This window comes from Macaca mulatta, chromosome 1 (assembly GCF_049350105.2).
Source record: "Macaca mulatta isolate MMU2019108-1 chromosome 1, T2T-MMU8v2.0, whole genome shotgun sequence".
NCBI lineage: Eukaryota > Metazoa > Chordata > Mammalia > Primates > Cercopithecidae > Macaca > Macaca mulatta.
The window spans coordinates 128,498,258-128,521,233 of NC_133406.1; the positions used below are offsets into that span (position 1 = coordinate 128,498,258).

Genomic DNA, 22,976 nt, shown 5'->3' on the forward strand with positions numbered 1-22,976 from the left:
GAGTGCAGTGGCGTGATCTTGGCTCACTGAAACCTCTGCCTTAGCCAGGTTCGGGCGATTCTCCTGCTTCAGCCTCCTGAGTAGCTGGGATTACAGGCGCCCGCCACCACGCCAGGCTAATTTCTGTATTTTTAGTAAGAGATGGGGTTTCATTGTATTAGCCAGGCTGGTCTCAAACTCCTGACCTCGTGATCCGCCCACCTCGGCCTCCCAAAGTCCTGGGATTACAGGCATGAGTCACTGTGTCCAACCCAGAAGAGAGTTTTGTAAGGAGTATAAAGTGTTACAGACTCACAAAGGTTTAAACCCATAAGCAGGGGAAATTGAGGCCCAGTAAAAGGAAAGCATTTGTGCAAGGTCATACTCTGTTGTCAGCAGCACAGAAGACCTAACCACCCAATCTTAGGTTCTTGCCAAGAGATCAGCCCACTTCTTTTGGATTTTCAACCCTAGTCAGCCTCCCAACTTCCAAGTGGATTCCAGCCCATGAAGCCTCAGAGATGGAGAAAACTGGGGCTTACACTGGACCCTAAAGACTATTTCACCAGGCCAGGCATGGTGGCTCATGCCTGTAATCCCAGCACTTTGGGAGGCCGAGGCGGGCGTATCACGTGAGGTCAGGAGTTTGAGACCAGCCTGGCCAACATGGTGAAACCCTGTCTCTACTAAAAATACGAAAATTAGCCAGGCATGGTGGCACCCGCCTGTAATCCCAGCTACTCAGGAGGCTGAGGCATGAAAGTCGCTTGAACCTGGGAGGCGGAGGTTGCCCTGAGCCAAGATCACACCACTGCACTCCAGCCTGGCAGTGAGACTGTCTCAAAAAACAAAAACGAAAACAAAAACAAAACAAAACAAAAACACTATTTCAGCCACAGATCCACAAACGTTTACTTAGAGTTTCTTACATCTGACTACCGTGCTGGAGACTGGAGATGGAGCAAAGCAAGGCCCTTCAACTTGGGGAACCATTTTGTGGTGTTTCTCCGCATTAAAGGCCCCCTCTGTGGACTATATGTCAACACTGGGTCCTTTCTATCCCAGTCCCATGGTATTCAACTACAGAACTTCTTCAGCTGGAAACTGAAGACAGAGACTGGAAACCACAACTCTGTCCTTGGGGGCGGCTCTCACTCTGAACAGCTGGTGGGTCCCATAGAAAGGGATCTCTTGGAGGATTTCTGCCCACAGCTGCAGAAAAGGCAGGAGGGGCAATGCTGCTCAGACTGGTAGGGCCAGAGTTGCCTGGGCTCGGCCAGCGGTCACTGACCAAATTCAGCCCATCCTGTGCCTCTTTTTTCTTTTCTGTATGCATTGGCTACAGCTGCCCCAGCTTCACCCAAAAGGACTCTTGGGGCTAGGCTGAAAGCTGTGGGCAAGAGCTACTGTATAACAGAGGACATGGGGTTGTTAAGTGGAGGCCATTCAACTGGACTCTGCAAACTCTTCTAAAGATTTACTTCTCTCTCTGGCTCTCACCCTCCCTCTCTTCAGACCCTCCATTTCTGTCCCTCCTCCCTCCCTGCGCCACGTGTCTATGTCTCTCTGTATCTCTCTCTCCTCCTTCTCTCCCCCGTCTTTTTTTTTTTTAGACGGAGTTTTGCTCTTGTTGCCCATGCTGGAGTGTAATAGCGTGATCTCAGCTCACTCCAACCTCCGCCTTCCGCTTTCAAGCGATTCTCCTGCCTCAGCCTCCGGAGTAGCTGGGATTACAGGCATAGGCCATCACGCCCAGCTAACTTTGTATTTTTAGTGGAGATGGGATTTTACCATGTTGGCAAGGCTGGTCTCGAACTCCTGACCTCAAGTGATCCACCCGCTTCCGCCTCCCAAAGTGCTGGGATTACAGGCGTGAGCCACCCGCGCATCTATCAATAGTTAGCGTATCTGGCACTCTTGGCTGCCACCGACGGACCGATCGCGGCACCGGCACCGTTCGTGCCTTCTCTGGTGTTCTTACAGTTGTCCCACTCAGAGACCTCAAATCCTGCCTGGGGCAAACTTTTCCCCGTTAATTACCTTGAAACAACACGTCGCTAATTGCCTAATTACTCTCTGTGCTCTGCGCCACCGTCCCCGGCTGGCCCGGCCGGGCGCGGCGTCTCCGCGCTGGGAGGGAGCAGCGCTGGCGCACGCGGAGCCGGGCGTCCAGGGCTGGGGCTGGGAAGAGCAACCCCGCCGGTCTGCCGAGCCCATCGGCCTATGGAGCCCATCGGCTGCAACTTCATCCTCCAGGGCCTGGCTGGCGCTCGAACGGTTCCTGTTCGGCTCGAATAACATCGGAGCATCCCAGCCTTTGAGCGCTTCGCCAAAGGCCAGAGCGTCAGCTAGGTTGACTGACGCCGAGCCCTGGGGAGAGAAAGGCTTGCTCCCTGCCCACCCCGGTGAAGGCCCCAGGGAAAACAGGCACATCCCCTACCCCGTTTCATGTTCTCATAAAAATCATCGTCTGAAATTACCGTGCTTACCGTGTGTGTGTGTTTACCTGTTTATCTCGCCTCCCCTTCTTCCCCATGTAAGTTCTTGAGAGCAGGGACCTCGCCTATCATACTCAGTATCCCCAGCCCTACAGCCTTGCCAGGGGCGCAGCCGACCCTCGGCGGCTTTGTGTGATAGGCGTGAACCGGCCAAGCGGCGGCGTCTCTGCTCCGCCTGAGAGGGCAGGGCTTCGAGGACCTCACTCTAGGAGTGAGGCGGGAGCCACATTCCCAGGGTCCTCTTCGGGGAGAAAAGAGCTTCTGAGGGACTTCTGGGGATGGCAGCGGAGGGGGTGGGGGTGTTTCCTTCCTGATCGGAGTTTGGGGAAAGGGACTGACACTATGGCACTCTGCCTCTTACTGACATGACACCGCTACCCAGTCCCTCCCAGTAAAAATGTGCTCTCCCTTTATGACCACACGAGGGTCATGTGCTTCGTTGGGGGCCGCCGTACGGCCTGGAATCACGATGTCCGCCGCCGCGCTGGCCGGGACCAGGTGTGTCCCCGCCAGCCCCAGTAGCTGCGCCCGGGTCCTGTGCAAACACCGTGGTAGGGTCGGCCTCGACCGCCCAGCCCGGCCCCCCGGCCGCCCTGCCCATTGGCTGAAGACAGCCCCCCTGAATTCTCATTGGCTGTCCCACTTTTCCCTCCGCCCTCAGCACCGACCGCACGCTGCCAGCCGCGGGGGAAGCGGCTCTAAGTCCCGGGCTCGCAGCGCAGGCTCAGCTTCGCGCGGCTAGCGCTACGGGCGCAGGGGCGGGGAGGCCGCCCGGCGCGCAGTTTCCAGTGGGGCCGGGGTCCCACCCGGGCACTCTCTGTTTGAACCGAACCCGACAAATGGGCGCATGACGATGGAGAGCAGGGAAATGGACTGCTATCTGCGTCGCCTCAAACAGGAGCTGGTAAGAGCGAAGCTGGCTCCCGGGCAGGGAGGACTGCTCCGCCCCGACGGGCACCTGGTCCCCGCCCGGGCACCCGGGGGGCCGGTGCGTAAGCAGGGCGGAGGAGGGCCAGGGAAGAGAGGGGAGGACGCGGGCCGGCAGGCAGAGAGCCGGGCTTGTCCTCAGGAAAGGGGGCCACGAAGAAACTTTGAGCAAAGATTTGTGATGAGACAAGAACAAGTGACAGAGAGACAGAGGGAGCAAGCCAACCAGGCTGAAATGTGACACAGAGAACCCCAGGGAGAAAACAGTGCACGCCCAGAGATGGCCAGGCACTCGGACGCAGTGGGGCCCCCGCACCGCCGACGCGGAAAGCGCGGGAGCCAAGGTCTGGGGAGCGAGACGCGGGCGCCCGGGTGCTGGGCTGCGCAGGCCGGCCTGGAGCGCGCCGGCGGGCGGGGCGCGGGGAGGAGGAGGGTGCTGGGGCCTGATCCCTGCCCGGGCACGAGGTCAGCGGGACTGCTAGCTCGAGGGGAGCCGGTACCACCCTGGGCCCCCAGCCCTGCTGGGCTTGGCAGAGCTGGCGCGGCTGCGGGGGCAGGCTTGGCCGGCTGTCTGCCTGGGCTTGTCTGCCAGCAGGGAGGGGGCTGGCAGCTGGAAAGGCGGGGGAGGGCCCTGCGCTGGAGGAGGGGCTCTGCCTGGCAGATCGCGAGCGGGAGCTGCGGAGGCCCAGCCAGATGTCAGGTCTGGGCTTGGGGAGTGCACAGGGAGCGTTCGGAGGCCCTGGAGTGCAGGGAGGGGGAGAAGTAACTCAGTCTGGGGAGGGGGAAATATCACCGAAGTCGGGGGAGTGGTGTCCGCTAAAGCTATGTTAGGGAGAGCCAGGTTGATTCTCACTGGCTTCATATACCACTACCCCCGCCCCCACGCCACCTGCCATCTTTCTTATTCCTTCACCCACCGGAATTCAGGCAAATGTTATGCACATACAGCCCCATCTCTGCTTTGCCCATCTCTCCTTCCACGAGGCTCTGTTGTGTCTTTGCCTTTCGTCTCTTTTTATCTCTTTTAGTTTGTCTCTCTTGGAGTCGACTCTTCTCAGTCTCACTTTTCTGCTCTCCTCTTTCTTCTTACTTTCTAGAGCCAGGGGCACCCAGGCCACACAACAGCAGACCTGCATCTAGAAAGGGCCAGCTTATGGCTCTCCGGATTCTGTGACAGCCTTTCCCACTCCTGCCTGCAAAGGCTACACTCTTCCTGCTTGGGAAGGAAATTGGCAGTGTGTTAGGGGCCAGCTCTGGGGGTGGGGGCAGAGTTTGAAACTGCAGGTGTTCTCACTGATGCTTCCTGACCAAGTCACCCTGCCACTCTTCCTGTCAGTCCTACTCCAGGGTCTGCCTGCTCACATCAGCCATCATTTCTCTCTCTAGCCCTTCCTCCTGGAGCCCTTTCTGTGGTGACACTCAGATGCAAAAGTTACTGACTCAGAGAGATACTTCTTGAGAGACAGGAATATTCATTGCTGTTCTTCTGAACTTACACCATGCCCCTTCCCATAGTCGTTTGCACATGCTTCTCATGCCAGATTGGGATGGCTGGCCCCAGCCCACACGTACACATACACAATTCTCATTTTTTCCCATTTATGTGTGCAGTACCAGAAAGCAAGCTCAAGGTCATCACAGATAATGTCTGAGGTCCAAGACCCATGCTGAGAAAAGAATCTAATAGAATCCTCCTTTTTGTGCTTCGAGTTGGGGACTACACCACCCACCTCAGGATCTGCCTTAATGGAGGGTTTGTGGGTGTTCCTGGCATGGGCTCGAATTTTTAAATCCTGCTGATTTGCATTTTTTACAGCACTCTAGGTGGGAGGTGGTGAGGGGAGGAAGACAGAGACTACGGATGCCAGGAGAATAAAAAAGGCAACTAGAAATCTGCACTGAGCTGAGCTTCACATCTTGATTTGCACCCCCTCCTGCCAAGGACTTGAGCCCCCAATGCCTGGGAGGAGGAAAGGGAGAGGCTGAAGTCACTGAGCGCCCCATTAGCTTTCATTTGGCCCTTTGTCTGAGCAGCTTCAGCCTTTGACTCTCTTGGAGAGGAAGCCAAATGCCTGGCCTGGATCCCAGAATGACACTCAGATGGGAGAGCTCTGCACTACCCCCCATGGTGCTCCGCCCCCTCCTCAATGCCAGCCTGCTCAGAGAGGAGACAGAGCAGAAGGACAGACAGAGCTAGTAGAGTGTCACTTGCTCCCTGACACCTCAGTTCAGTGCTTAGGTAGCTGGGCCAAATCTCAGTGCCTTAGTATCCCCAACAGTAGCAAAAGGGAAACTAGAGCTGAATTAGCCCAGGGTCAGCCCTTTGGCTGCCTTGCCCAGGAACAGTAGGGATTGAATTCAATGCAGCTTGCTTGTGACTGGTGTTGACTTAATACCCTAGGTCACAATGGGGTGGGAAAGGAATACAGTTGGTTTCTGTCATGAGCTAGGGAGCTTTTGCACTGCAAATGGCCCATCCCAGGCAGGATCTCCCTTGCCACCCGGAAGACATTGTGTGCCTGGCTCTGCCCTTAGTTCACGTTTACACAGGCATGGCCTCCTGTAATATTGGTCAAGTTCTATGTTCATTTCTTTCAGTAAATTTCTCTCAAGAATCACACACTCTGCAGACACTGTGGGATAAACCTGCTGGAAAACAAAACATTAACAGGTTGTGAAATTATCTTTGTCAAGGGTGTTTTATGCTCCCCTTCTGCATCCTATCCCTGTCCTTGGCCCAGAAAATCTAGACAAGAAGAGTGTGTTTCTGAAAACCAAAGTAGTGGAACTTCCCAATTCCCTGAAGCAGAAAATGTCATTGTAACAGGTGAGCGCTGGGAGAAGGCTGAGGGTTTGGGGATCCTGGCTCAATTAGTTGATAAGTAGAGAGCTGGCCCTTTCCTTCTGCCTGCAAAGGGAAGGGGATCGGGTTTCAGGGATGAAATGTGGCAGGAGAAGTAGCAGCAGCTGACACAGTTCTTCATTAGAATGAGGGCTTGGGGCTGCAACAGCTCAGCAGGGAACACATCTCTTTTCTCCCTCCAGCCGCCAAAGAGGGGCCCTGCCTGAACACAGGCCTTGGGACCAGCTGTTCCATACACACAGCTCCCTTGTGGGCTGCCAATAAGTGGGGTAGACACAGGCACACAGACGAGGCAGATGTATGATGCTCACAGGGCATCCCTCGTGAGTTCAGATCTGTGTAGAACAAATAGAGTGCGTAAAGGCTGAGTGATCAGAGCTCATGAAGTACAGCCAGGCTGGGAAGGCTTCCTGGAGGAGGGAGAGGTTGCAGGAGGCCATCTCTGAGAATGTCTGTCATAGCTGAGGCATGGGGAAGCAGTTCTCTAGCTTTTAGTGGCCACAAGTTCAGGGGTTTCTGGCAAATGGGTAAGGACTGGGGCCTAAAGGCAAAATAAGGAGAAGAAAAGTAGGAAATGGAGAAGATACAGTAGGAACAGCCTTCAGATCTTGGGGCAAAAAGGCAAATTTCCTGAGGCAGAAAAAAGCTTTTGCAAAGGATCTCATAATGCATCTTCTTTGATGTTTAATGTTGGGGAAAGATGACTATGTGACTAGTTAGGCAGTGTGGTCATCGGGAAGAATGCAGAGTATAAGATTTGGGGTCAGACCAACTTCAACTTAAATCATGGCCCTGTGTGACCTTAATATATTACTTAACCTCTCTGTGCCTTGGTTTTCTCATCTCTAAAATGGGGGTTTAAAATACCTACTTTATATGGCTACTGTGAAGATCAAATGACAATTTAAGTGCCTCACCAACTGTATGTCCTTCACATGTAGCACAGTGTCTGATGTGTCGTAGGCACTTGGTAAACTGTTGATGATGGATTGATCAGACTGTTTTGTGTAAGAGTCATTCATAGAACATGTTATTGAGTTCATACTGTGTTTAGGGCATTTACTGGGCACTGGCACTATCATTACAAACAAACAGACACAGATCCTGTCTTCAGGGAACACACAGTTTAATAGAAGATATAATAATAACATTACTTGATGTTAACATCGATATGCCAGACATATAATTTATGATGTCATTTAATTGCCAAAACAACACTAAGAAGTTGTACTTTCATTATTCTCACTTTATGAATGAGTCAATAAAGACATGCGAAGGTTAAGTCACTTGGTTAAAGTCATAGAGCTGGTAAGCGGAGGAGCCAGGATTCACACCCCACCAGTCTGATTGCAGAGCTTATGTTCTCAACCGGTACATGTATGCAGACCTCTGGGGCAGAAATAGAGGAATTGTGTTATGTAACAAGCACAGGTTCAGTGCTCTGAGAGAGGGAAGTAAACTCCAAATGGGAGATTAGAGAAAGCTTCATGTCTTGGAAGAGGTAGCATTGGAACTAGACTTTGAGGGATACATAGGGACACGCACAGGAGAAGAACAGCAATCCAGGCAGATAATGAAACAACATGAGCAAAAGGTACAGAAGCTGAAGTGGTGGGGATGTCTGAAGAGCAGCTGGAGTTTGCCTAGAGCACAGGGTAAAATGCAGAGAAAGAGTGGGCAACAGTGCTGAAAGAGCTGTCGTGGACACACTCTGGATGTCATGCTAAAGAGTCTGGCCTTTTCTGTATTCATTGGAGAGCAGCCCTGGGATCCAGAAGGTGATATGGGGTAGAGGTGGAGGTGGAGGGAGGGAGGAAATTGAGGCAGGAGGATGAGTTAGAAGGTTATTACAAGAGTCAGCCAAGAGATACTGAAGGCCTGAACCAGAAAGGAAAAAAAGAAGGTAACTTCTTCTTGAGGTCCCTTGGATGTTCGAGGAAGTTGATTGACTGCAATGGAGAGGAGCTAAAGCTGGTCAGAGGGAAGAGGGCTTGCGGAGACTAAGAGGCAAGCTGCAGGAAGAGGCAGCATTGGAATCCCCTCTCCATCTGTCTGCCCCTTGCCTGAGCGTGTGACCCCCATAGATGGTTCTGTTGGGAAAGTGGGTCCATCCATTTCACAGCCCTCACTTTCTCCTTTCTTTACCCTCCTCTCTCCTACAGCTCTTGGCACAGTTTCCACTTTACCTTCCTGTTGAGAGTTCCAGCCAAGTGTGAGGGGCTGTGAAGGTCCCTATTCACTGAGCTGGAGAATGGGCCACTTGGCACAGTGGGGCTTTTCCCATTTCCGGCCCTCAGCCTCCTCCTAGCTTCCCCAGGGGCTGAAAGGAACTTTGTGGGGATCTTGTGAGTAATGGGGTGGGGGAAGTGAGGCAGGGCACACAGCCAGGCTCATGGGCAAAGCTGGAGCCTGTGTCAAAGGATTCTGGCTGAGCTGGGAGAGGGCGTGAGATGGATGGAAGGACGGCACAGCTGCGGGATCAGTCGGGGCCCAGGGGAGGGATTGGGAAGGGAGCCGAGGATGCTGGCGTCACATTTTCCCATCCCTGCTCCTCCCTCACCACAAAGGGCCCCAACAGGGCCCAGGGGGAGGGTGCTATCCATGGCCAGCTGACCCCACACAACCTCTGTGGGGCTCAGGGCTGGAAGTCCAGGACGGTGGGATCTGGTTCTGAACCGCATCTTCCCCTCCAACCCCAGGCAGGCAGTTCCTCTTCCCTCTTCAGATGACTTAGTGAAAGGGAGGCCTCGGAGCCCCTCAGAAGGATGACTTCACGTTCTTCCTCCCCATCTGGTGGTAACTGCCCTTTGCACTTCCTGCTGGCTGCCCTGGTTTCTTCTCACAACAATCCCAGGAGACTAAGAGGTCAGAGGTTACGATGACATGGAAAGCTCGTTGGCCTGGAGTGCGAAAGCCAGCCTTGGGGTCCCAGGTCTCTCACTAATAAGCCTCAAGACCCCAGGAACCACTGGTGGTGCTCAGGATGATGGAGGCGATACTCCAGGAAAGCTTTCAGTTTAAGATGTGTGTTGATAGGTGCCATCTGTCTACGGCAAGTGTAAACACTTCACACAAGTTCCTTCATAAGTACACTATTTACAGAAACAGATAAAAGATGTGTTCATGGAGACGAGGTCCTGTGTAGATACGGGGAAAATCATGAAGGAGGTCTGGGGAGGAATGCTGGGAAACACTGAGGGAGAAGATGGACCTCCCAGCCCCCTGGTTCCCTAATCCATTACGTGGGGATAACTCCACCTGCCTGGCCTCAGAGTTTAGCTGTGGGGATCAGGCAGTGCAGAGAAAAGGGCTAGTGCTGACACCAGGAGATGTCATCTGAGGTTCAGAACCCCAGGCCCAAAAGGTGGGCGATTTTGCCCAAATGTCATGTGGCCGAGTAAGTCAGGTCTCCAGATGAGTGTGGGGCCCTTCACAAACACCAGGCGGGTGCCTGTCGTGCTACAGCTCTCATACAGCGAGGAACCCAGGGGCTGGTTTCAACTGCAGCCGTGGAGACTGAAGTTTGACATGCAGACTTCCGGAGACGCTGAGGGTGGGGGAGGGACTGTGGGGTGGTGTGGAGGCAAGGAGCTGGTGAGAAGACCTTTCCTGGCTTTTCACAGAAGGGATTCCCACAATCTTCATTGGAATATGGTTATTAAGGGTTTTACCTTTGATGGTGGAGCAGGTTGGTTCCCTCTCTCTCTCTCTCTCTCTGTGTGTGTGTGAGAGAGAGAGAGAGAGAAAGAGAGAAAGGAGAGACTAGGGGTGGGTTAAAAGGAGGTGGCTGTTGGATCCATTCCCCCTCAAACTAATCAGGACCAGGTCGACCTTCCTGTGAATTCTCCCAGCTGACACCTGAGAGCAAGTTAGGTATGATTTGGTGCCTGTTCTGAGGAAGAACCTGAGGCTCCAAGACATTAAGAGGCTCCGGAGGAACTCTGCACCCTGCAGCCTGGAGATGGATTTAGAGCTACTCATGTTTGCTCGGGATTTTGTCTATCTGAGCTGGCCCCTCTCCTTTCCTCTACCCGCCTCACTATCCCCTTTCTTCCTCCTTTTGGTCCCGAGGCAAGGGAAGCCCGGGGACCTGAGAGGGTCCCAAGCTCTGGAAGAAGAAGGCAGATCCCAAGCTTGGCCTCCGACTCTTCCTCCTTGGGTGACGGCATCCCCTGGGGTCAGCCAGGAAAGGCTGTTCTGCTGGCTCCTCTCTTAGTCAAGACCCAGCTGACACTCCTGCCCCACCACTGCCGTGGTCCTCCCAGGTTCCCCCAACTCCTCCTTCCCTTCTCATCCCTCTCCCAGATGCCTTCTTGCCCTTCAGCGTCGGCACCCTGGATGTGGCTGGGCTGAGCGTGGCTGGGAGTGGGCAGGAGGGTGCCAAGACTTCCCTTCCTTCTCTCCCAGCCCCTGCATGGGGCAGAGGTGGGGAGGGAAAAACAGGACCTTCTCCTTGTGCTTCTCCTTGATTAGACCAGATATAAGGAACGGAATCCTGTCATGACTATGTGCTAAGTTTCACCAAGGAAGAAATGTTGTGGAAGTACATGGGAAGTCTTAAATTAACAGCCAGAATTCACCTAATGCTTTCTTGGTTTCATGCAGATACACATTACCTCACTTAATCTGCACAATAGCTTATGAGGCAGAAACTGTTATTCCCATTTTAAAGAATGGAGAAATTTGGCTGGGTGCGGTAACTTCCGCCTGTTAGCCGAGCACTTTGAGAGGCTGACGTGGGAGGATGGCTTGAGTCCAGAAGATCGAGACCAGCCTAAGCAACATGGTGAAACCCTGTCTCTACAAAAAATACAGAACAGTTAGCTGGGCATGCTGGCCTGTGCCTGTAGTCCCAGCTACTTGGGAGGCTGAGGTGGGAGAATTGCTTGAACCCAGGAGGCGGAAGTTGTGGTGAGCCGAGATTGTGCCACTGCACTCCAGCCTGGGCAACAGGGCAAGACTCCGTCTCAAAAAAAAAAAAAAAAAAAAAAAGAATGGAGAAATTGAAAAACAGAATGTAAATAACTTGCCCAGGTCACACAGCTACTACATGGCAGAGCTGAGATTTGAACTTTGTTCCATTGTCTCCAGAACCCAAGTTCTTAACCAATACAGAATATTATTTTGCAGATGGGTGCAGTTTCAGCACTTGCTTACTTACATAGGGCCTCTGTTTTATGGGCAGCTTGAATTCATGCATACCCACACATTCATTCTCACTGGAAAACTGTGCAAAATGTCAGCATTATTTCCTCTGGATTTTTCCACACTGGAAGAGATTGAATGGGGTCATTTCATTCCTCCCTCTACCTCCGACCTGGGCTGGGTTTAGCCTTCTGGAAGGAAGCCTGCCAGTTCGGACTCCTTGCCTCTGGATGAAACGAAACCTTGGGAAGCAGCCCTGGCTCTTTCTCCCTGTGTAGTGAGTTACTATCTGAGGGTAGCAAGCAGCCTGGAGGGTGATCTGGGGTGGTCAGTGGTATTCAATATATGTTTTATGCGTATGTAGCAAGTGCCAGGTGCTAGCGAGGTTCTGGGCTGACATGCTGATGTATAGATCTCAGCCCCTGTCCTCAAGGAGTAGATACTCAATACATATTTCACAAGGGACTGAGCATTTAAACGCATAGAGGACATGGGGTGAGTACATAAATGGCAGGACTACAGAGAAGAGCATATTAAATATCACAGAAGATTTCCAACAGGAGCATGGGGGGTATGTCTCAGGGAGTAGGGATATGCGTGGAACTGAAAGTTGAAATTCTGTCCTGGAGGATCTTGACTGCAGGACCAAATAGTTTGGATTTGAGTCTGGGCATTGGAGAGCCATGAAGATGACAGAAGATGTGTGCTGGGAAGACTGATCAGGTGCCCAGGTGTCTGGCAGTTCGGAAGCCGTCTAGGAGGCTTCTGCAGCATTCCTGAGGATGGAAGGAAAGATATGTGACATTTGCGGGAGGAAAAATCCAACATGAGTAAGTTGGACAGGAGCAGGGGTAGTTGAATGGAGAGGCCAAAAATGACTGAGGCTCTAGGTGGGGAAGACAAGGAAAGTGGTATTGGAGGAAGGGAGAGAATAGGGAAGTCAGAGGGAGAAGCAGCTTGCAAGGGAGGAGCTGAGTTTGGTTTGGGGCTTAGAGTCTCCTCTGACTCTGCTCTAGGTCTTAGTAGCTGTAGCTGAGTGCTTCCAAAAGGAAGGGGTCAGGAGAGTAGAAGCAAAGAGGCCAGAGGGAGGGGCTGTCAACATGTGCATCTGTCCCACAGGCTCCGTGTCCCTTGCTGCTGCCGCCACCGCCGCCACTCAAATGGTGTAAACTCTGGCAAATCCCAGGGCTGTCAGGGCCTGGAACTGCCATTTCTTCTTGCCTGTCTTGGGGAAAGTGCATAAAGCATGGGCAATCTCCACGCCCCAGCAAAGGCCTCCTTGCCCTCAAGGGCAGTCAGCCCTCCACGGTTCTTTAGTGTTGCTTCTGCTGGCTTATCGAGAGCCTGGCTGGAATCTCCCATCCCCAGCAGGGCCAGGGTTGGCAGGGGAGGATTTGACCCAGAAGCCTGAGAGGGTCAGCTGTAGCCCAGCCCGGCAGAGCCTCTGTGCCTGCCCTTCCGATCCCTCCACCTTCTGCGTTTAGCTCTATGCATTAAGACAAGCTTGGGAGGTAAGATGATCCCGTGGGTCTCTGGGGGGCTTAAGAAACAGATGGTCCCCGCACAGGAGGTTTGCTTTTGGTAACTTGATCAGGAGCTGGGGAGGGAGCTGGCAGGACCAAGGCAGCTTGGGCCCAGGAACTGGGAACCTTGTGAATGTTATCAGACACAGTCCCCCCGCCCCCATGCAGCCTCCAAATTCGGCCCTCACCCAAGTCAATCTCTCAGCCCCTTCCAGCTGGCAGCCGGGACTCAGGCCTTAGACACCCACAAAGGGGCTGGGAGAATTGGCCCCCAGCATCCCACTCTGGCTTGGCCAGGGCAGCAGAGCCAACTGGGCTGAGAAGGCAGGAAGAGTGTTGAAGCCAAGTCTGAGAACAGCTGAGAGAGGACAGGTGTTTGGCAGGGAGAGGCAGGCTGAGCAGCACTGGGTTTTCAGCAAACAGGAGTTTCCTGGCCTCCTTGTCTCCCTTCTGACGAGTCAGATGTGAACAGCAATTGCAGGAAACCCCAGGCCTACCCTTTCTCTTGGGGAATCGGAGCTCTTCCTTGTCTCCTAATGCCCTTTTCAGCCCTTCTTCACTGTCCTATAGAGGACAGAGTAGCCTTAAAGTCCAGCTCTGGGTGCAGGTAGCACACACCTGTGGTCCCGGTTACTCAGGAGGCTGAGGCCAGAGGACTACTTGAGGCCAGGAGTTAGAGGCTGCTGTCTACTATGATTGTGTCTGAGAGTAGCCACCACTGTGCTGCAGCCCAGCAAACATAGCAAGACACTGTCTCCAAAAAAAAAAAAAAAAAAAAAAAGCCTAGCTCCACTGCCCAGCCATCTCGAGTCTCGAGGTAGTATAGGTTTGGGTATTCCTTATCTGAAATGATTAGGGCCAGAAGTGTTTTGGATTTTGGAATATTTGCATATATATAATATCTTAGGGATGTATAAGAAGATACCTTAGGGATGGGACCCAAGTCTAAATATGAAATTTATGTTTCATATACATCTTATACACATAATCCAAAGGTAGTTTTATACAATATTTTAAATAATTTTGTGCATGAAAGAATTTTGACTGTGTTTTGGCTACCACTTACCACGTGACATCAGGGTAGAATTTGTCACTTTCGGTCATATTGTGTCTCAAAGTTTTGGATTTTGGAGCATTTTGGCTTTCAGATTCTTGGAGTAGGGATGTTCAACCTCTATTTGGTAGTTAGGACTACAGCATCTGGAGTGGGACAGTACCGTGTTTGAGTCCCAGCTCTATGAGCTGTGTGACGTTACGTAAGTTACTTCACCCCCTCCAGCTTACTCATTTGTTAAGAAGAGAAAATAGCAACCTCATAGGATCTATATAAAGATGAAATGAGATGAAGCACATAGAGTCCTTAGCACAATTCTTGTTACAAAGCAGAGGAAGAGAGCTCAGACTCAAAAAAGGATGAGGATGGCCACTACAACTCTGTGCACTTCAGGCTGATCTCAGTCCCACCTCTTACTACCTTATCTTGGGCAAATTACCTGTGAAATGGGAACAGTACTAGTCACTACCTCATAGGGTAGTTGGGGAGATGAAATATGTGTGTGGGGTGTGTGTGTGTGTGTGTGTTTGTGTGTATGGGGTGGTGGGAGCCTTCTCAGGACAGTGCCTGCCTTAGCTAGTTAGCTACCATTATTATTTCCTTTACCCAGCACTGATCTGCACTGCACTAGGCTATAGAGAGATGGGGCTGGTGGCAGGCTGGATGACCCTGGAAGTGCATGTTTCAGTGGGGGACCCAGGTTCAGGGCTGGGAGAGGCACTGCTGCCCCCTGTGGCTCATAGGCCCCATGCTTTCTCTCTCCCTCGCAGATGTCCATGAAGGAGGTGGGTGATGGCTTACAGGATCAGATGAACTGCATGATGGGTGCACTGCAAGAACTGAAGCTTCTCCAGGTGCAGACAGCACTGGAACAGCTGGAGATCTCTGGAGGGGGTCCTGCACCAGGCAGCCCTGAAGGTCCCAGGACCCAGCGCGAGCATCCTTGTTGGGAGGGTGGCAGGGGTCCTGCCAGGCCCACAGTCTGTTCCCCCTCTGGTCAACCTTCTCTTGGCAGCAGCACCAAATTTCCATCCCATAGGAGTGTCTGTGGAAGGGATTTAGCTCCCCTGCCCAGGACACAGCCACATCAAAGCTGTGCTCAGCAGGGGCCAGAGCGAGTGGAACCGGATGACTGGACCTCCACGTTGATGTCCCGGGGCCGGAATCGACAGCCTCTGGTGTTAGGGGACAACGTTTTTGCTGACCTGGTGGGCAATTGGCTAGACTTGCCAGAACTGGAGAAGGGTGGGGAGAAGGGTGAGACTGGGGGGGCACGTGAACCCAAAGGAGAGAAAGGCCAGCCCCAGGAGCTGGGCCGCAGGTTTGCCCTGACAGCAAACATCTTTAAGAAGTTCTTGCGTAGTGTGCGGCCTGACCGTGACCGGCTGCTGAAGGAGAAACCAGGCTGGGTGACACCCATGGTCCCTGAGCCCCGAACCGGCCGCTTACAGAAAGTCAAGAAGCGGAGCCTTTCCAAGGGCTCTGGACATTTCCCCTTCCCAGGCACCGGGGAGCACAGGCGAGGGGAGAATCCCCCGACAAGCTGCCCCAAGGCCCTGGAGCCCTCACCCTCAGGCTTTGATATTAACACAGCTGTTTGGGTCTGAATCCTAGAGACAGAAAGTTGACTGAACCTGAAAGGGCCAGGTCCCAGTGCTGGGCCCCTGGGGAGGAGGGAGGGTGGGCGGTATGGCTCCCGAAAGCCCAACTCCAAGTTCCTTTCCCCCAGAAAGCAGGGAGAAGCCAGAGCTCTTGGCTCTGGGCTGAAGGGAATGTGGTTGGGAGAGGCTGTCTTGGGGGCTGGCTGGTGGAGCAGGTAAAAGTAGCTGGAGAGCGAGCTCTGTGTGTGTGTGTGTGTGTGTGTGTGTGTCTGTCTGTCTGGCATGCACACACTCACTTTGGGGCTGGAGGTGACAGTAGGTAAGGGCAGGGGAGGAGATCAGAAAATCCCTCTGACATCTCCACTGCCCCCGAAGACCTCCGTTGAACATTCTGTATGGAAAAGAGCCCTGAAGCATCAGGTTTCCCAGATAGGCCCCCGAATAAAGACCTGTCTATGGCTCTCCCAACCTTCTGTTGGCTTCTTTGGCAAGACATTGCTCTAGGCACAGGGACTGAACCCGGGGCCTCCTGGGACTGGAGCAGCAGTGAGGCAAAACCCGACCGGTCATCCCTTCCTGCCTTGGAGGTTTCAGTCCATACCTGGACCCTGAGAAAATGAGCTAAATGAGTACGGTGTGTAAGGAACAGCCGGGGAAGCCCTAGACACTCCCCCATGCACATGGGAGGAAGGATGTAGACATAGCATTGGACCGTTTGAATGCCTTTTCATCTCCATGGTCCCATTTGAAAGTGAGTGAGGCAGGCAGGCATGATCCCATTTTCCAGATAAGGAAACTAGCCTAGATACGCTACCTGTCCAGGAACAACTGCAGCCAGGAGACAGAAGAGCCTAGGCCTGACTGCAGAGTAGAAGCTGGACCCTGGAGTTACACACTCCTCCCCAACTGTTCGTAGCGCCCTGCAGGCCAGGCGCAGTGGCTCACGCCTGTAATCCCAGCACTTTGGGAGGATGAGGCAGGCGGATTACCTGAGGTCAGGAGTTCAAGATCAGCCTGGCCAACATGGTGAAACCCCATCTTTACTTTAAAAAATATAAAAATTAGCCAGGCGTGGTGGCACACGCCTGTAAACCCAGCTGCTCGGGAGGCTGAGGCAGGAGAATTGCTTGAGCCCGGGAGAGGGAGGTTGCAATGAGCCAAGATCGTGCCACTGCACTCCAGCCTGGCTAACAGAGCAAAACTGTCTAAACAACAACAACAACAACAAAAACAGTTCTTAGCACCCCGCACCCCATAGCCCCTGTCTCCTGCACTTAACTCCCACCTGGGTCAAAGAACAGTCAATTCACCAGTGAGGTAAAGGTGAACCCAGAAGAAATAGCCACTTGATTATAAAATTCCTAGCTCCATTCCGTGGCCGCCGCCTCACTAGACGCAGCAGCCCCAGGCCTCCTGTTCCCTCCTCACCCAGAGGCGGCCGGACGGAGGGGGGAAGGGCAAGGTGGCAGCTCAGCTCCGGTTTTTCTAAAGCCGCTCTGGGCACGTGGCCCAGGAGGGCCGCCTAGGACCACCCTGGGAAGCCACTGTCCCTCCCACTCCAGCAGGGAACACTCACTGGCTGGGAAAAGACAATGTGGATCTTCTCTTGGGCTGAGCAAGCCGGGAGGGCATACCCTCCCACTGCCCCCTCTGCCTCCCGCCAATTGTCCCACAGCCTGATGGGGTGTGACAGCTGCAATTAGGGGCAGGATGCCTTCCCACCCTCAAAGCATTAATAGCCAGTTGGAGAGGCAAAATAGTAAGAAAAGCCTCTTCTGCTTGCTTCCTGGATCCCTGGGGAGAGTGGAGAGAGGGGCAGAGCTCAAGATGGGGTTATGGGGGCGCAGCCGCGGTGGTTAGGGTCACCCTCAAATCCTACGCAAATGGTAAGATGTTTCATTTTTGGTGGGGGAGCTACAGGAGGGGGAAGGCGCTCATGCTTTTTGGGTTTTGTTGAGCACTTACTATCTATCTGTCAGGTAGTGTGCACATCTCTCAAACTTAGAATGACCCTAGAAGGCACTCTTCTCCAGACACATCTATGGAGGTTATTAGGGGTCATGTAAACTGCCCAGATTAGGCTGCTAGCAAAGGAAAGGACAGAGATTTAAACAGAGGGTTGGGTTATCTGGCTCCAAAACCCCTGTCCTTTTCTTGCTAATTCTCTACCTGGAGTTTGCCAACTGAGCAAGCCCATTCTGGTGGAGCCAGCCCTTGCAAATCCTTTGTGTCTTCCCAGAGAATACTAACATTTCAGTTTTGAGTGAGGGAACGTTTGCTGTGGCTGCCTTTGGAGGTGGAGATGGTGGAGGTGGTGGTGGTAGTGTGTGTGTGTGTGTGTGTGCGCACACACACAAAGTGCATGTGAAGATTCCACCTACTGAATCATGAGAGGAGGAGGTCATGGGCTGCTGGCTGGTGGAGAAGCCAACTAGCATATTATTCAAGATGCCACCAGCTCCAAGTCTGGAATGAGTCTATGGGAAACCAAGGTACTTCTTGGACGTTCGTCTACAATTCACCTGTTTCGTGGACTGGTCACAGTGGTTTGGATAAATTGAACAAAACTTTATGAACACCTCCCAACACCAGGCGTTGTTATAGAAAGCTAAGAACAGAGCAATGAAAAGGACCCAACTCCTGCTCTCAAACGGATGCAGTGGAAAATAAGCAGACTTTGAACCATTGGTTAGTCAGAAGAGACTCGGGGGACTGAAAACTTATTTCAACTTGGGCCAGAACAAAAAATTCGGAAGCAACACTTGCTGTCAACTTGATTTACAGGTGCCAGCACCTTCCCCTCTGTTATTTCCTTCTCACTACACACTGAAAGCGGTTGCTCTTGTTTTACATGGACAGGCTCAGAGAAGTTAAGCAGCTTGTCCAGGGTCACATAGTGGTAGAACTGGGATTGAATCCGTTCCAACTGACTTGCAATCTTGTACTTTTCAGACGATCCCACTAATTGTCCATATCTGTTCCAAAGCCAAATCAAGAGGAACAAGAGCAAAATCTGTCCTCCCATATTATCCATGGTCCTGCGTGGATCATAAATGGCATGCTGACTGTCCAATGGAGGAGACTTACTTTTCCCTTCCCCCTGGACACCTGCCACGGCAATGACAGAGGCTATATTTTACTGTAGTGGAGGGAAGAGGTGAATGTGAATGCCTAGGGCCTAAGTATACAGGAAGGTGTAGGGAGAGGGAAGCAGTGTGTATGTGGAGGAGATAGTGGAAATAAGCAGAGAGAAATCAGACAGCTTAATTCTTCCTTTGGGGGGGCACTTTGTGGTTAATTAGGACATGCAAATGAGCTAGAAGCTCATTTAATACCCTCCCTGACATGTAGCCCCACCCCGCACCTGGCCCACTTCCCCGGCAGGTACAAGGGCCACCTGATTGGCCCAGGTATCTGTGGAGGGTTCCACCTGCTTCTTTGTGGCCCAGGGAACAGAAAAGAGTCCCTGCTGGGCATGGCTAGTGGGGCCTGCCTGGTCTCCCTCCTCCCTTTCTCTTCCCAACCTTTCAGACCTGGGACCTCTCTTTTCCGTCCCCCTCAGACACTTCCCCTGTGCCCCACCCCTTAGGGTGATCTCTGAACCCAAACTTGTCCCAAGGAAGGTTGCTGTGTCCTCTCCACATCCCCACCTCCTCCCCGGGGCCTTGGGACTTTCCCAAGTCACACCATCATTTCCTTTGTGCCCTGGACAAGAGCAAGACACAGCCTGTCCCCACCTTCTCCAGAGCAGCCAGAACCCACCTCAGGTGCCTTCCCCATGCAGTGCAGTTAAGGCACTTCTGCCAGCACCATGGTATGAGCACTAGACTTGGAGTTAAGATTGGAGAGCCCTCTCTGTCACTGCGGAAGCTTGAGCATGTTGCTTGACCTCTCTGAACCTCATGTTTCTCATCTGTGAAAGGTGATAATGTGGGGCTGCTGTGAGATTTAAAGGACATAATGCACCTAGGGTCCAAGCACTGCATGGACCAAAGTGGAAGCTCAGCAGATACTGGACTACCCATCACCTTAGTAGAGGCACTAACCATGTCACCCAAGGCAAAAGTGCTTTAAAAAAAAAAAAATGCTTTCTCTGAGCGTTGGTCTCTTCTGTCAAAATATTTATATTGATTTAATATCCCACAGGATTGTAGCAAGGATCGGAGAAGACAATAGGTAACATGTTTTTGTACACTGTAAAAATACTACCCACCCAGATGGGCTATTTGCTAAATGGCAAATTTACAGTGTTCCCCAAACGATGACATGTACTGGGGAGGCAGGGGGTGTGGAGGTGGGGAAGGGCTGAGCTGGAGAAAAGGTGCTTGAGGACCCGACGGCCTAAGGACCTGCTCTAGGAAACATTCCCACCCACTACACCCTAGCTGCCCCTCACAGTCAACCCTTAAGGACCTCAAATTCTTGGCAAGGGGTAAAGAGTTGAAGGTGCCAAGTCCTAGTGGTTTTGAGAAGCCTCTGGTCTGCTCTTTCTGCTCTCTAAAGCCCTAGTTGCCAGAGTCCCCTACAGCCCCCACATCGCTCCCTTCCTCCTGCCCTCCAGCCACCCTGGAAACTAATGGCCTAAAGGTGCTGTGGCTGTCCTCCTAAAATCCATTCCCTCCTGATGAGATGGAGGAATCTGTGAAGCCCGCCTTCATGAGAGGTCTCAGGGCTCAGGCTGGTGCTGCCAGAGAAAGGGTGACTGAGCCAGAAAGGCCTAGGGGTAAGAAGCTCAAACTGCAGTCATCCCCTTAGCACGATTATTAGGATGTCCCTTGCTTTCCTTCTGCCTCCTCCACCCAACCCCTAAAATAAACAGTATGATGAAGCCTCTCTTCCAGATTCCCTCTGGATTTGACAGAGGACTTACTTCCTGGCTCTCTACCCTTCAGTGAGTCCTGACATATCACTCTGTCCACCCCCTCTAAGCCCCAGATCTACATACCACAGCTCTGGAGCACACATGTACATGCACGGGCACCACAATGAAGTCGGCCTTGCCAATGTCCCCGAAACAAAGTCCCTGCCTTCTTACACTCTTCTCTCCCACTGGAGTCCTCCTCGTCCCCGCCACCAAACACACACACTGTCCCCTGAAAGTGCCTCTGTGTTCCTGGTCGGAGAGGACACTGAAGAGCAGTGTGTCCCTGAACACAGTTTGGGGCAATACTCATTTGACAAGGGAACCATAACAATCACCGCATGCTTTCCCTTTTCCTTGCATCTTTGTCTGAGGAGAAAGAGCAGAATTCTATGCCTGGCTTCAGGCCACAGCTGCGCACAGTTCCTGGCTTCTACTCACAGAACCTATTCACCTATATGCCCCTCTGGGCCTGTGCCTCAAGATACTGGCCCTTTACAGGGACATACCAGAAACACTGCCAAAAACCAGCTCCTGTGAACTCTACACCCCCACTCTCTCTGGTTCTACCCACCACGACCTGGCTCTGGGCTGTCTGCCTTGCCCCTTTTTGAGTCTTCTCCACTCTGAATGTGATAACCCCAGCTTCCTTCAACTGGCCAGGGAAGGGCGGCTCAGGAGCCCATCTGAGGCTGCCTGGGGGCTGCTAGTTTGCAGGAGAAGCTGTCCTCATCCAAAGGAAGAATCAAGTTTTGTTTTCCTGTGGTTCCCTTGCTTTCCCCCTGCCTCGCCTTGAGCTTTCACTTGGGCCCCTTCCCATGCTTCTACTTGAGCCCCACCTGCCCCACCGCCGCCTCCTGCTCAGGGTCTGAAGGACAGACGATTGAATGCGGGATCTGTCTGCGAGCTCCTGTCACTTCATCCTGTTTCCTGTCTTCCCTGGTGTCTAGCCCAGTCCTGCCCAATTAGATCCCACCCACTTTACCCTCCAAGGTGATGGGCTGAGTGTGCCAAGCTTGGGTTCTTTTCATGCCACTAGGTCTTTGCATATGCTGTTTCCTGAGGAATCCAGTTCCCCCACTGCCAGTACTTATTTTGTAAGTTACTTCTGTGCATGTTTGTCTTCCCCTCTACGTTGCTGTACCTCCTGGGTGGCAAATACTCATTATTCATTTCTGTACCTCTAGTACTGAGCACAGGGTTCCCATGTGACCTCCACTTCTCAAACTGAGCCCTGGGCTGAGCCCATCCCCTGCTTCAGGGAAGACCAGCAGTCAAGGCCTCCTTAGCTGCCTCCTAAAGCCTGTTTTTCACTCTTGTCCTCAGCCCATTCTCCAGAAGAGGGGGAGCTGTGGTCAGTCACTTTCAAGAGAGCAGGAGAACTCTCTGTCCCCAGCACCCTCTCCAAGCTGTTGGGCAGTCCCCTTTGTCCCTGGCCTGCTGCTCTGGCTTCTCCACCCTAGCTCCCCAGGCCAATTCTATTTTAATGTAGGCCGTCTGGTGAGCCTTCATCCTCACCCCTCCCACTCAGCTCTCTGTCCCCATTGTCATGCTATTATTGGCTATCCAGAACTCAGGCCCTTCAGATGATCACAGCCACTTCCCACATCTACTCAATCCCAAGTGGGTCCCAATTTCCATTCCAGAGGAAGTCACCTTTACCCTATCCTCCATGTTTTTTCCCTTTCTTCCTCGATCCCTTGCCACTCGTCTTCCTGGCTGGGTTCATCTCCTTGTCCTTTTAGCAATATCATCTGGTCCCAGATTTACCCTACCCAAAGATTTTTTCTAACTTGCTATGCTGGTGGCCCCACTGGGGACATTGAGTCTGCTACATTCTCCTCCCATCATTGTGATTATGGAGGGAGGGTCAGGGCAGGGCAATGGGGAAGGAAGTTGAGAGCTGGGTGTTCAGCGCCTTCCATGCCTCCGGCTCCACTACTGGCCACACTCCAGGCATTGTCTCCCTACCAGGGATTGAGCTGCCAGTAAGGCAGCAGGAGTATGGTCATTTGTGTAGAAGAGGTAGGAAAGTGGGGGGTGGGGGATGGGCAGATAGGCATTAAAAAAGCAGCAACGGAAGTTCTTCCAAATGGAGTAACGGCAACTGAAATCTTTGCAGAGCCTCAGCTCCCTGAGCAGAGGTGCCAAAGCTAGTATCATCCCCCAGATCACCTCCCTGTCCTGGCCCAGGGCCTCCACTTGCACTCCCACACCATACAACTGGCCTAGGGAGCTGAGTTATCATAGTAAGCAATGGGCCAGATTGACTTAAGCAGGTGTTAGAATTCTTGCTCTGAAGTTCCAAGCATCTGTTAAGTCAATTCATATTCCAGAAAATAAAATTCGTATCCCAGTTAGGCTTTATGTCAGTGATTTCAAGGGCCCAAATAATTCCAAAGCTTCTGACCTAGGCTTCAGGACCCTGCTGGGAGTATAAGGATCAAGTATCTTCTGTAAATTTCTCCATGTACATGTATCCCCTCTCCAAGGAAGACAGGTAGGTCCCAGTGCCTAGTACACTA

General features: G+C 52.6%; 1 protein-coding gene across 3 annotated transcripts; it reads left to right on the forward strand.

The window, feature by feature from the left end:
- The first annotated feature begins 3,178 nt into the window (after positions 1-3,178).
- INKA2 (inka box actin regulator 2) lies at positions 3,179-19,687 on the forward strand. 3 transcript variants are annotated; one of them, XM_015148291.3, is made up of 3 exons: positions 3,179-3,381; positions 12,042-12,242; positions 14,760-19,687. In XM_015148291.3, the coding sequence occupies exon 3, from the start codon at positions 14,760-14,762 to the stop codon at positions 15,594-15,596; it is 837 nt and encodes a 278-aa protein (XP_015003777.1). In that variant the 5' UTR covers positions 3,179-3,381; positions 12,042-12,242; the 3' UTR covers positions 15,597-19,687. The 3 variants fall into 3 exon arrangements, with proteins under 3 accessions (XP_015003777.1, XP_015003773.1, XP_028686240.1); XM_015148287.3 differs by lacking the exon at positions 12,042-12,242; XM_028830407.2 differs by lacking the exons at positions 3,179-3,381; positions 12,042-12,242 and adding an exon at positions 3,391-3,748.
- The last annotated feature ends 3,289 nt before the right edge of the window (positions 19,688-22,976 follow it).

Coding starts and splice junctions, on each gene's coding strand:
- INKA2 (XM_015148287.3), top strand. CDS start 3,325: ATGACGATGGAGAGCAGGGAAATGGACTGCTATCTGCGTCGCCTCAAA. Junction 3,382..14,759: donor GTCGCCTCAAACAGGAGCTG/GTAAGAGCGAAG, acceptor TCTCCCTCGCAG/ATGTCCATGAAGGAGGTGGG.